Source organism: Carassius gibelio, chromosome A3, assembly GCF_023724105.1.
Source record: "Carassius gibelio isolate Cgi1373 ecotype wild population from Czech Republic chromosome A3, carGib1.2-hapl.c, whole genome shotgun sequence".
Lineage (NCBI taxonomy): Eukaryota > Metazoa > Chordata > Actinopteri > Cypriniformes > Cyprinidae > Carassius > Carassius gibelio.
The window spans coordinates 22,586,440-22,600,142 of record NC_068373.1 but is presented as its reverse complement, the minus strand read 5'-3'; the positions used below and the strand labels follow the sequence as shown (position 1 = coordinate 22,600,142).

Genomic DNA, 13,703 nt, shown 5'->3' with positions numbered 1-13,703 from the left:
TATGATGGAAGTGGATAATTTAATTGTGTGTGCATTAGGGTTATTTTCTTTAACTCTAATGTGAACTAAAACTAAAATCATACAAACTTGAAATAAAATAAACATTAACTGGAATTAAATAAAATATTTTAAAAATGTACTTCTTTAATTTAAGCTGGCACTTATCTTTTTCTTTTAGTTTTAAGTTGAATTATTAAAATAGCTAAAACTATTTAAATTAAAACTAAAAACTAACACTATATATAAAAAAATAAAAATGACAAAAACACAACAAAATTAATCGCATTTTTAACTCATATTAAAATGAAAAGAGAAAATGTAGAAATAAAATAGAATTCAAAATATTAACAAAAACTATGATAGTATAATTTAAGGTTTCTGATAAGGTTACTGAAAGTGCACTGTGAGTAAAATTATTACAGGCATTGCAATGATTTATCATCATATTTATACCGAGTATATCCTATTTTTTGACATGCCTGCATCTAATTTATCCAGATTTATCTTGCGAAATGTATGCCTTAAGTGCTTCATTCTGACATTGCAGCTGTAACAGTTTCTTGAGTGTGTGTTTATTTGAGTATTCTTCAGAAGAAAAACAACGGGTTTATTCGATAGCTACGGACAGAATGGTGGGGAGAGCAGAACTGGAAAATATGAGCAAACAGTGTACTTCAGAGCAGACTTGCTGTTTTTTTCTTTGTCTTGTGCAACCTACCAGCAATCACCCCAGCTGCTTTGTAGAGGAGCAGGTACTTAAGCTGAAAGTGCACCTGTCATGTCATTTGTCTAAAAGTTCCAAGGCCACTCAACAGGTAGCAGAATGGCAGCTACAGCTGCCAGTCACAACCTCCATCAAAACTCATGCAGGAAGCTCGCCAAACACAGCTGTCAAATGATTCCAATAGTTTCCTCCGGGACTGTGACTTTCACTATATGTAGAAGAACAACGATAGAACAATCTGACATTCACCCACGTGACTCTGACCTCTGGTTACAGTTCCCCAAATGATTCCTGCTCGAATGGTCCAAATGCAAGAATAATCTGGCTTTGAGCAATTACTAAATGCTCTCCTAATCTCCACGATCTCTCCAAACCATTTCCAAACACCTCTATTTCATGCTATTTACCTCTTGATTGTTTCCAAGTGGTTGCTCAGAGGTTGTGCACTGAGTTGGTATGCGCTCATGGCCATGTGTTGGCTCGTGGTGGGGGGCCCAGTAATCAAAGCCAGGCCTCAGGAAGGGCAAGGATAGATCTGAGTTTGCAGCTGCTGATGCCATCTGATTTAAGCACTGGCCCAGTATTCACTAGCCCATGCATAGTCTGTTGACTGGAAAACATTATTGGAAAAATATGCTCATCATCAAAATTTACTGTATATATATATATATATATATATATATATATATATATATATATATATATATATATATATATATATATATATATATATATATATATATATATATAATATGCGTGTGTGTGCGCATGTTTGGGTATAAATAAACAGAATATGAAATGTAAAAAAAAAACAAAAACAAGGAACTACATTGTTAAAAATTTCTAATGATTTGATAATAAAGTTTATTCATGTTTCAGATTCGAATGGGGACAGTGAATTACCTGGAATGGACCGTTTCTTTGTGGACATTCGCCTTGGATTCTCTGAAAAAGAGGAGGATGCAGTTTTTACTGGAACTTGATCTAGTTAATGGTATTGAAATGGAATCTTCTGTCAATGGAGGGAGAGCTGGGGGAAGCCAGAAAACGCAAGACAGAAACTTACCGTTTCATCAGGTAATCGGTTTACCTTTTTTATTCATGTTAACGGACTGAATTATGGGAACAAAACAAATGTTAAGTGCAGATATATAGTTAGGAATTGCAATGTCTTGATAATAAATGTATTTACAGTACTGTGCGTATGTGTATACAGTGTATATATATATATATATATATATATATATATATATATATATATGTATATATATATATGTTGTATACACACACACACACATAAAAAAAAAAGTCATTTCATAATTAAAAAAAAAAAACACCTACCAAACCCAAACTTTTGAACAGCAGTGTATCTTGTATACAAAAAAAAGAAAAGGAAAATGAAAAAGGAATTGTTCATTTGGCATGGTCATCAAAATTTCCTACATTTTTGGTAATCTTGACTTGGCAAACCATGACAAATGTTCCTTTAATGTTCTTTTGTGAAAGTTAAGGTGTGTCAAATTCCGAGATGAATGCCTAACTACACCCAGTCTTGATTTCCCATGAGCAGTTTGTAATATGTCATTAAATTCATGGTTCCACACAAACCCCTCTTCCATTTTCAGATGAGCTAATCAAATAAAGTCATAAAAAGGAGGAACAGGGCTTCACATTCCAAAGGCCTTTGATCTTTTTGCAATGAATCCATGAGATTACATGCCTGATTATATCCAGGTGTTGAGTCATAACTTCAGAGGTTCAGAGCAAGTAATATTCATCTTTAAGGCCTGCTAATTTTTTCAAAGGCAGGTTCTTTTAACACTATACGGCCCGTTCAAAGTCATAAGATGTGAATTCCTTCACTGAACTAACTCATAAATCCAGAATTACCTTCCACATATCATTTGCAGAGGTTTTGACTCTCACAATGTTCGCCTGTCTATGTCCACTCTGATGAAATACAGTATTTCTACCCTTCAATAGACTAAATATGGGATGAAGGATATTCGTATTTCCAGTAATGTCTGTAAGGTTTATAAGACTTTAAAAACATTCTCGAACAGGATTATAAAGATACTTTCTGCTGCATGCTTTTTCATGACTGAAAGAAAAGAGCAGTGTTTAAATCTCTTGCATTCTTTCTTTTACCACGTTGCTTTCATCTTTTGTCAGATGGAGAGATACAATGCAAAATGTACCTCGATTCTAATCTCTGCTCAAACTGAGAGAGTTGAGGAGGCTTTTTCATACTCAGGTTTTACTGTGTTAAGCTCAGGCTGGGGATTTTAGTTTAGTTTAGTTTTTTTGGTATGTTACATTGTAATTTGAACAATAAATTTATGTGTAAACAGTATTTGAATATTGCACACCAAAGGAACTTGCTGTAAAAGGAAGGGATTTACTGGGTAAACTTTTTTAGATTACGGCACCTTGATAGCTAGAAAATAAAGAGTTGAAAACAGATAGCAAGTCCAAGCTGTCACGGTAGAGCCATTAAATGTGTCAATGACACTGCAGATGGAAAACTGTTGACTTCCTCAAGTTTATAGTCCACTATAATTGTACTAATCAACAAATATACAGCTGTGCATGCATACAGGACTATCCTCTAAATCATACAGACACTGACACATCTGCAGAACGACTACAAAATGAATAGATATTAGAGGTGCACTCAGTATGGCTTTGTCTGCATTTAGTGTGGTTTTGGGTTGACTTATCAGTTTGGATGAGGTTTGTTTGCTAACTGTTGCCTCTACACACTAAAGCAGTTTAACCATCTTTTGTTTTGTTCCTTTTCGGCTGTTTATTTTGTGTTTTATACTACATATTCTTGCATTCACTCTTAAGAAATGTTTCATGTTGTTGGTGGCTCTGGTCTGGAGACGTTTTTGCAGTGTGGCAGCTGTGACTGTTGTTAATTTCCACTCGGTGCTTGAAGTCCTGCTGTTTACCCTTGGTCTGTATATATGGAAGCCGGAGGTCGTTGCTTATGTTTCATCACTATAGCAGAGAATGATTGCTTGTTTGGATATTTTTTAGATTTTACAGATGCTGATGCACCATTGTAGACTCATTAAGTACATAAAATCTTAGACTTCAGACAGGGTAAATGCCATATTGGATTTTATGTGGATGAAAAAGAGGGTGCATTGTATAGCCTTGCAGTCTTTATAATGGAAAGCCCTGTATAAAGATCCTAGATCACATGATGTGATTTTCAAAACACAACTTTCAAAAAAAAAAAAAAGCCATACTTAATTAAAGTCTTTTGGAAAAATGTTTAATCAAAAATGTGTATGTTGTGGAATATTACTGATACATGCTTATTTAAAGACAACCGCACACCGGCCTGTGAATCTTTTTTTTCCCCCCTGAATATATTTTAGCAATCAGTTTTTTCCATGAGCTGTTCAGAATCTGAACAAGTGATGCCAGATTTGTGAATGAATCACTGTTTCGATCTACGGCCAAACTGATTTGCATAAAGGTATTTGATATTCAGTTTGATTCTTTAGGACGATTCACTCATGCATGGAATAGCTTGCAGCGGTTTCTAACAGTAAAGGGATATTTTATGAGAGAAAACAAAAAACTAAAAGAGCACTGGATGAGATCAACAATTTACTATTATAGGAAACAATGATGAAGAAGCTCTTTATTGCGTGTGCAGCAATATTATACTATAGGTAAAGATTGTGCATGTCCTTTTATATCCCAAACACCATTTAAAGAAGAGTACCAAAATATGGGCACTTTTTTTTCCACTGAAGAAAGGCTAGAAACATACCTATAGCAGAAAATTACCAGTACATCTTCCAACAGTTTGTTTGTTTTATTTCAGTGCAGATTATGTTTGTTTATATATTGTGCAGTATGCATGTTTGGTTTAGGTCATCTAGTGAAAAGTAAACAGTTTTAGTAGTAGTACTGGTGGCATCTGGTGCTCTGTATGACTCGGCAGGTCATGTGATGTCAACATGGCGGCGTCCGTGAGAGGGCGACCTGCTCAGTGAAGAATCAAAGCGCTTTTTCTAGAAGACTGCTGGCTTATCTTCTCGTGCCTATGTCATTGTAATTATGTTCCTCGAGGCGCCGTTCACCTCTGAATTGTTTAATTGGCAAAACGTATTTCTGAGAGCACATTCACGCTGTAGTGGAAGTGAATTGAAGGCGCTCCTCCTCACACACTCCAGGGTTTCCTCGCCTTCATCCTCCCTCCCTTTTTTCTTTCTCCAGGCGGCAGTGTGATTTCTGGCCGTGCGCGGCGCTGCACATCTCCTGCTCCTCTCTCTCTCTCACTCGCACACGGGCACAGGAGTGTGAGAGACAGCCATGGAGAGGTGGAGAAGCGACTGTTTTCTTTGTTATTTTTAAACTCCGAGAGCCGCATCGATGACACGATTCGCATCTCGCCGCATACAACGCTATTCCCGATGCGCTCGGAAACGGAGAGTAGGTTCTCACAGGTACAGTACGGAGCACTTTTTTTCCTCCTCCTAGCTTGGGTGTAATGGGGGTTTGCGGTAGCGGTGTGTGTGTGTGAGAGAGACTGTATGTGAAAGAGAGAGAGAGAGATGAAATGCACCGTCGCTTTTTCGCCGCTCGCGTTCGAATCCTTCGCGAGATCGAGGCGCGCGTATAAAGCTCTCGCGCTCGGTCTATCGGCGTGTGTTGGAGTGCGAAAACCAGTGTTGCAAAGTTGCACACTAGTCCCTGGGCTGCGGAAGGGCCTGGCTGTGTGTGTGTACGGAGTTTGTTTCTTACTTTCCCCTCCCCCATCCGCTCCTGCTGCTGCTGCTGAGGCCGAGACATGAATGCGATGAATGTGGGGCTCACTTCAAAGCAGATCGCGAGAGCTGTTGTAATGCCGTCAGCGAAGGAAAAGCGCAGCGAACGCGACCCGTTTTTAGATGGCCGCGTTTTCCCCCGTGCGTTAGTGGGATGATCGGATATATTGGCGTTTGTAGCGCTTAAAGATGGCTAGCGTGCTGTGACAACGTGTTTTCACACTAGTTGAGTCGGATGAGTAGATCAAGCTCGCTAGAAATGTCGGCCCGTGCGCTCAAGGATGGTCAAAGTGTTTTCACCATCTTTGATCACTTGTTCGGGAAGGTGTCGCGCCGCACGTAACGTTACTTCCTCTCCTCGCGCGTTATGTTATTTGATGCGGTTAATGTTGGTTGTATTTGTGTTTTAAACTCGTCATGTTTGGCTTTGTAGCTAGCTAGTAGCCTCCCCAGGTTAGCACTAGGAGCGTTACGCTAGTAAACTACAGCATTAGTGTGTGTAAAATGTTTATACATTCGCGTCTTGTGCTGGATTAGCCTGCTAGCTCATCGCCATTGAAGTTCACGCTGGTGAAGTTATTGACTGCAAAGCTCAAGGTTTCTTTCCTCCTTCGCTTGCTTATCAAGAACATCAGACGAAATCTATTTGGCAGGCAGTCAAAGGTTTTAAGGTCGAAACTTGAAAGTGTTGGATTTATGGTTGGTGTCGTAAAGCGTGTCACAGGTGAGTGTTTGTGCCACGATGGCTGGCCTTTTTTTTCTTTTCTTTTTTGCTATCTTTGCTTTAAGATAGATGCCTGAGGCCACTGTAAACTTAATGGGATTGTAGAGCCCTGCAGTGTTTAATTAAACCTAGATACATAGGTTTTAAATTGGCCAACACGTGTACCGTTGGAGCTATTATTACGATGTAATTGACTCGTATCTCTTTAAAGTTTAAAATGTTATGGTAACACTTATTTTACAGTGTCCTTGTCACACGTTGCGTGCACTAACAGTTAATTATGCATAGCTGCAAGCAGCTAACTTTCTAGCAAATACATGTTGTTTAAATAAACTAACATCCTTTACTTGTCTAATCTTTTAATGCTGTATGCAATGTGCAGAATTTATGTTGTGAATACACTTGATCTGCTTCTTGTGACAATTGGTGATAAAAATTATTGTTTTGCTTGATGCATGTGCTAAGGTGTGCCACAACTTATCACTTAAAATCCAGCACACTGAGAAAACACTATGATATAAAATCAATTCAATTAGTTAGTGACACTATGTTGTCCTCTATGTAATGTTATTTTCTCATGGATATTCTGTTTGTTGGTATGAAATGTTACACCAACATTCAGGTAAAAGTCTTTGCATCAGATACTTGGTTCTTGCACTAATCAGCACTGTTTTATACATGGTTTTACACTGTTTTTACACTGCATCATCGTTTCAAGCATTTCTGAATGTTTTTCCATGCCTTTTCTCTCTTCTCTTATAGGAGGAATTCTTTTGCAGTGGCATTAATAGAAGCCTGGAAATAAACTTTCTGCCTTGTGGGCTGTACTGGGACAGGGTGCAGGGACAGTGCGAGCATGAGTATAAACGAGACGGGCCGTTATCTGCCCGATGTGGGCAGCAGCTTCACTGAGGATGCCCCCAGACCCCCGGTTCCCGGGGAAGAGGGCGATCTGGTGTCCAGAAATGGACGGAAATATGGCCACAGTTTTTACTCGTCTAAGAGCGAGAGCCTCAAGAACGAGACCTCCATAGCTACGCCCAGAAGACCCGACCTGGATCTGGGCTATGAGCCTGAGGGTAGCGCTTCCCCGACGCCACCCTACCTGAAATGGGCGGAGTCCTTGCACTCGCTTTTAGACGACCAAGATGGCATCCACTTGTTCAGGACTTTCCTCAAGCAGGAGGAGTGTGCCGACTTGCTGGACTTCTGGTTCGCCTGCAGCGGCTTCCGCAAGCAGGAGGCCAACGAAGGCAACGAGAAGATGCTGAAACTCGCGAAAGCCATTTACAAAAAATACATCTTGGATAACAATGGAATCGTGTCCAGGCAGATCAAACCGGCCACCAAGAGCTTCATCAGGGACTGCGTGATGAAGCTTCACATCGATCCTGCCATGTTCGACCAGGCACAAACCGAAATTCAGACTATGATGGAAGAAAACACCTACCCTTTGTTTTTAAAGTCCGACATATACTTGGAATACACCAGGACGGGCGGAGAGAGTCCCAAACTATTCTGCGACCAGAGCTCGGTGTCAGGCAACGGCAAAGCCCTGCCAGGCTACTTGCCAACTCTGAACGAAGACGAGGAATGGCGGTGCGACCAGGAACAGGAGCAGAACCATGAAAGTGACTCCACTCCCAGCAACAGGCTGACCCAGAAGCTGCTCATGGAAACTGTGCCTCAGCGGGTGGCCAACAGTAAGAGATATCAGGACAACCGTGAATACAGGTAAATCCCTGCAGCTTTTCAAAGCTTCTCTCCCTTCTTCCATCCCCCTTCCCCCTCACGTTGCAAGCGCAGTCAGAAGAAAAAGATAAAAAGGGAATTGGAGTTAAGCACAGCCTTCCACAGGAGATGAGAAGAATGCAGTATAGGCAGAATCCTCTAAGTAGCTGCGACTGAGGTAGCAAGACAGATAGTGGGTCGCAGCGTTGTCTTTGCCTACTGCGAGTTGGTGCAAGTGGGTACTCTTTGTGTTCTCCATGCAGGTGTCTCTTGAATGGCAGGCTTTGCAGCAGAATAAAGGTTTCTTCAGGAAAACCACAACATGGATTCTCTTTAGACTGTGCACAAAGGAAGAAACTGCATTGAATATTTTGTGCGAAAGAAAGAATGCGCACACTCCAAAAAGTTTTGGGGTATAGATTGAACAGTTGCGTTCAGGGACGTTTTGTGTATCTGATCTAATGCACTTTGAAGCCCACAGCTGTGTAGAGATACGGTGTGTTTCTGAATGTGTTCAGATCTCGATCTCTCATACCACCCATGGTTTGCGTGCCGAGCGAGCGTATTGGAATGTATGCTTCAGGTATTGTGTTTTGTAATGAATTTTTTGTGCTTAGACATTCCTGAGACATTCCTCGCCACCGGTCGTGATGGCCTATTGTGCTCTTTTAGTGCACATATCTTTCTTATTCATATCGCACATCGCAGCGGCATTGCTTTATCAGGAGAGACGTGGTTTTTAAGCCGTGCTGTGAAATTTACAGCAAATCACTTGATGCATCAGAGCCTTTAGTCCCTCCATATGAGCAAAATGGGATTTAGAGATGCGACTGCTAAATACTTTAATCCTTGTCCTGCTGGAATAGAAAGTGGTGCATGTGGGCCTTTAAACAGCCTCTTCTGAAGATTACAAAGCTTTCCATCCTAGATTTAAAAGCAAATATGGACAGGTGCTTTCATGATGACATATCAAAGCAATAAGCCACTCCAGGTTTGAGGTGTTCATATACTTTTTCCATAGTAAAATCACTTTTTACTTTTACATGTGCTGTACGAGCATTATGTCCACATGTATACTATGCAATGCATTATCAAATATGTGAAGAGTTGGATGCATCAAATTTTCCATCTTTGTTAGTCCAACTTGATAGTCCAATCAAAAATAAAATTTATATCATTTTATCAGCCTCCTAGAAGTGCCCATAAACACACACAAAACTCAAGTACATACGGAGGGATGGGTTCTAGCAGACAAATCACAACGCTTGCGGTCTGCGAAAAAAAACTTGCTGTTAGTTTTTTGGAGAGGTGCACATAAGGCTTCGGCGTTGGTTCGATACGGAAGTATACATTGGCCTTTAGTCTGAGTGTTAGTCCTTTAATGTTTGTGTCAGTGATTCTCAATTTTTTTTACTCCAGGATCCCCAATGTTATATTTAAAGGCCCCATGATTTTTCTTGTTGTTTGTAATAAACTTGTTAAGAATTAAGTTACAGAAAAAAAAAATTCACCATTTAAGACATGAGACAGGAAATCTTGATTTTGAGATATTTTGGTTAATTGATTGTTTTTTCTTATTAAATAATTGTAAGTCATCTGCAGGCCCCCTTCGATGTTTACTGAATCCCCTGACTGAGAAACACTGATGTAAATGCATATACTGGGAAAAGTAGGGCTGTGTATTAGCAAGAATCTGGCAATATGATACGCATCACGATACAGGGGTTAATACGATGTTACGATACATAGCGATATTGTAAGCAAGGCAATATATTTGGATATTTCTTATTTTTTTTTTTATAACTCATCTATTTAAATTATATTAAGCCTTAAAGTTCTGCATAATTAAGGGCGTGGCCGTTTGAGCGACAGGTGGATTTCCACTGCTGACACTGCTGTCGAGCTATTTTAACAGCGTCTTTGAATGCAGGGCATCCAAATTAAAGCAGAGTCTGAACAATCGTTTACTTCATGTTAGGGCTGCATGATTAATCGTATTTTAATCTCGATAACAATATCCACCCTTTCTCAATTAATAAAAAATAATCGTTATGATATAGGCCGGCTCGTTATTTATCCTGAAACTTTTTTAATTTGGCATTTGCGTTATCTTGCATTGCTAACAAGTCTTCACTTGCGTTCATGCTTGTGGTTGCCAGATGTGAAGAGCCCCAAAACCGAGCCTTTCTCCTTTTAAAGAGACACTTTCTGTCCGGTGTTTTTATTTGTTAAATCTGCACGCTCACTATAGACAATGTGTGTCATTTCACAAGCCATTTGTGCTGTTTGTTTTACCAAATGTGCCATGATCAAACTTTCACAGAGTTTCAATAATGGATCTGTTGTGTTTAAGGAATAAATGCACTTTGAAAAATTAACACAAATTGGAATTTTGGGCATTTATATTAAGAGTTTCTAAAGTTTTTAACAGTTTTCGTGTTGAAAATGGCATGGCAATGTTAGTTTTCAGTGTGTATTAACGATCTTTGAGCAAATTTGCTTTGCGATCTGAGTGGCTTTTTCCCATTTGTTAACAAATGGTCACTTAGAAAATGTAATGTGAATACAGATGACAAAACACTAACCAAAACCATGAGTTTTTTTTATTATCATAGTTGGTTAAATGAAGTCAGTGTATAGTCAGTGGAGGTTAAAGGACACATGAAATGTTATTGTATTTCCTTGCTGAAAAAAACAACAACCCTAAAGCCAGCTTAAGCTGGTTGACTGATTTTAGTTGGTCATCCAGTCCAGTCTTTGCTGGTCAGAAGGCTTGTTTTAGAGGGGTTTTGACCACTTCCTTAGCAGGTCAGGCTGTGAGACCAGCTAGAGCAACCAGCTAAAACTAGCTAAGTTTTTTTTAGTAGTTTTTTTTTTTCAGCAGGATAGAATAATCGTTATTAATAATCGTTATTACAATTGTAATCAAAATAATCATGATTATTACTTTAACCATTATCGTGCAGGCCTACTTCATGTGAATTTCTGCATTTGTACAAGTTTTTCCTCTGTTAGTGCTAAAGCTTAAATTCAAAGCAGGCATGGAGGAGCAGGAGGAGGATTTACAGAGCCAGATTTAGCCTCTGTAAAATGCTCAAGCATACATTGTGCTCCGCTGCTCTGATGTGCTCAACTGCACTGTGCTGACTGCTGGCACTCCTCCCGCAAAGAGATTGAAAATTGCGGAAATCTACCCCTAGAAGTTGACCCAGTTTTCTCTCAACTGTCTGAGACAAACCTTGACATCTGTTGATGGTGCAGTAACCTTGTTCTGTCCAAAACCTCAGCGCTTTAGATGTTCAGGTGAGGTATAAAGTTGAGAAACATCCCCAGGAGTGTTCTGAAAGGAAATGTGCCTCTCTTTAAGATTGTTTTGCAGCATCTTCTTCCTTTCCTCCTTTTGACTCGCATCTTCTCCCAACAGTTTATGTTTAGGGCTTTACATAGCATTACAATTTTTGAATGTTGTTAAAGGGTGGTACTTTTAATAAGCTTTAACACGACAAATTGATATTATTAAACTGCAGAAACACCCTCCATTCTCCTCCCAGCTCAATGCATGTTCCATTGCCTCTGGACCTGATGTGTTTTTAATTAGTGGGAGCGATGCATTTGTGCGGCTGTGTTCAAATGATTTTTTCATTAGGACTACATGAAGTATTTGGCTGGAATTACAGAAAGACATCACATTTATTTTTTAAATAGCCTTTTAGGTAAATGCTTTAGGGTTTCATGCATGTAAATTTTGCAGGAGTCATATGTCTTTGATTTGCTGGCAAAAAAAGGAAGTAAGGGAATACTCGGTATGGTAATGTACTGCCAGTTAGTTTGGTAATAAGGCCACAGTGATGGCCTGTAATGTGTATCGTTAAGTCTAGAAATAATTTCTAGGCTTCACCAAGAACAGTTAAATATTTACGTACATGCAATTTTTTCCCCCTATTTTTTAGTTTTAATTTTTACATATAAATGGCGTTTGCTATTAAGTTAATCTTAACACACCAGCATTCTTAAGAATGCTGTTAAATCTAAGGCTATGTTAAAACTAGTGCATTTTCGTATTAAAACGCAAAACCTTTTCTACGGTTACGCCTGTCGTTTTCACATTTTTCCCCCAGTGTTTTTGACTCTAGAAAACAGACTTTTGAAAATGCTTCAGACCCTGTTTTAGTTTGAAAACTATGAGCATGTGTTTTAGTGTAAACGGACCAAAGCGGAGACTTTTGAAACCATTGGATCTGCGTATCCTTGACGGCAGTCTAAGCAATGACATCATGCACATTGTACCTGCTTGAATGGTCATGTGACCTGCTTTTTAAGTTGTGTAGTGTGGACGTAAATTAAAAACACACTAGTGTAAACGCAATCTAGTTCTCATAAGGAAATCCAATATTGTGATTGTTGTTCTAAATTCAATGAGCTTTTAAAACTTTTGGTTTTAATATACTAGTGTTGTACTTGTACATTTTAGAAAAAATACCAAATTTATTGCTTAGACTACCATCCAAAAGTCTGTGGTCCATAAAATTTTTTGGACTTTTGCTCACCAGAGCATCGGTCTGTGTCCATGACGTCTGACGACTAGGTTTTTGTGTTAAGGCTGATTTTACTGTGTTTACATAACTTATGTCAAGATAAAATGGCAAAGGGGAATGTCAAGCTCTCTCCACAGTGTGTTTATGTACGGGTTTCTTTGTAGAGGGAGATTGCAACTATTATATGTCGAGTATGATCCTATATGACATGATAACGATAGTTGTTCAGTAGCTGGTTAGTGATTTTTCTTTGATTTGTGTGATACGTGGCTCTATTAGAGGTAAAGTTTAATCTGAATCTCTTTTACCTGTGCTCTTGAGTGCAGAAGTCGCTTTGAGTGTTTAATCTGAAGGAGTCTGGAGCCAGCTGTGATCACATGCAAAACGGGATGACAAAGAGCTCATAATTATTCTGAAATGTGTGGAGGTGCACAAATCTCGGGCACAGCAACGTAACCTCTATCTAGGTAATGGCTCCTTGCCGATCATGTTTTTGTTTCAGTAGAGTTGCTTTGGATGCAAAGATTCTTAAGTGGTAATAGGCTGCAAGGGAGCCAGTTAAATCCTAATGTGCTTGTGCTTTTTAAAATTTTTTTTTTAGTGAGGGCTTGCTTTCTTTATTTAACAGGAGATGTCACAGTAATTGTGTTAGCTCAGTTGGATGTTGGCATGTGTGTGTTATTGGGGAGAAGAGAAACAGATCGATTCGTTTTGAATCGCAGTAATGATTCAGAGATTTCCAGATGCCCCCTGCCTGTTTTGCAGCCTTTGTTTTGTGAAGAATCAAATGGAATTGGGAATGCTGGGCATGTGGAGAGAGCTGCTGAAGGCTCGGGATCGTCTCTGAAGGCTTCTGGGTATTCTCTTATACGGTGAATATTGACATGGCTGCTGCTTGAATCATTAGAAGACCGTGGATGGGTTGAGAGTGAGGGATAATCACTGGAGACTGCAGAGAGCTCGGGTCTCTCTCCCTCCCCCCCCCCCTCTCTCGTATTCTCTATTTTTCTCGTTCTATCTGCCGCTGTCTGTTTCTTTCTGTCCCTGGTCATAAAGAGATGCTTCTGTCTCGGTCTGTGAAAGGTTCAAGCAGTGCTTAGCTGTTCCCAAGTGTCACACAATAAATAAGCCTTGAATAAACACAGTGAGAATCCCATATTTTAAACTCATACTTCAAAACACTGCCTGCAACCTTTTGT

General features: G+C 39.4%; 1 protein-coding gene across 6 annotated transcripts in view; it reads left to right on the top strand.

Annotated features, from left to right (window-relative positions):
- The first annotated feature begins 1,657 nt into the window (after positions 1-1,657).
- LOC127952236 (axin-1) overlaps positions 1,658-13,703 on the top strand; it is a 31,069-nt gene continuing 19,023 nt past the window's right edge. Inside the window, exons 1-2 of one of the 6 annotated variants that reach the window (XM_052550650.1) lie at positions 1,658-1,801; positions 7,001-7,972. In XM_052550650.1, the coding sequence (XP_052406610.1) occupies positions 7,095-7,972 (878 nt within the window). In that variant the 5' untranslated portion in view covers positions 1,658-1,801; positions 7,001-7,094. Of the gene's footprint in view, positions 1,802-4,702; positions 5,194-5,266; positions 6,239-7,000; positions 7,973-13,703 lie in introns of those variants that run through there. The other 5 variants (XM_052550653.1, XM_052550644.1, XM_052550665.1 and 2 more) reach the window with 5 other exon arrangements.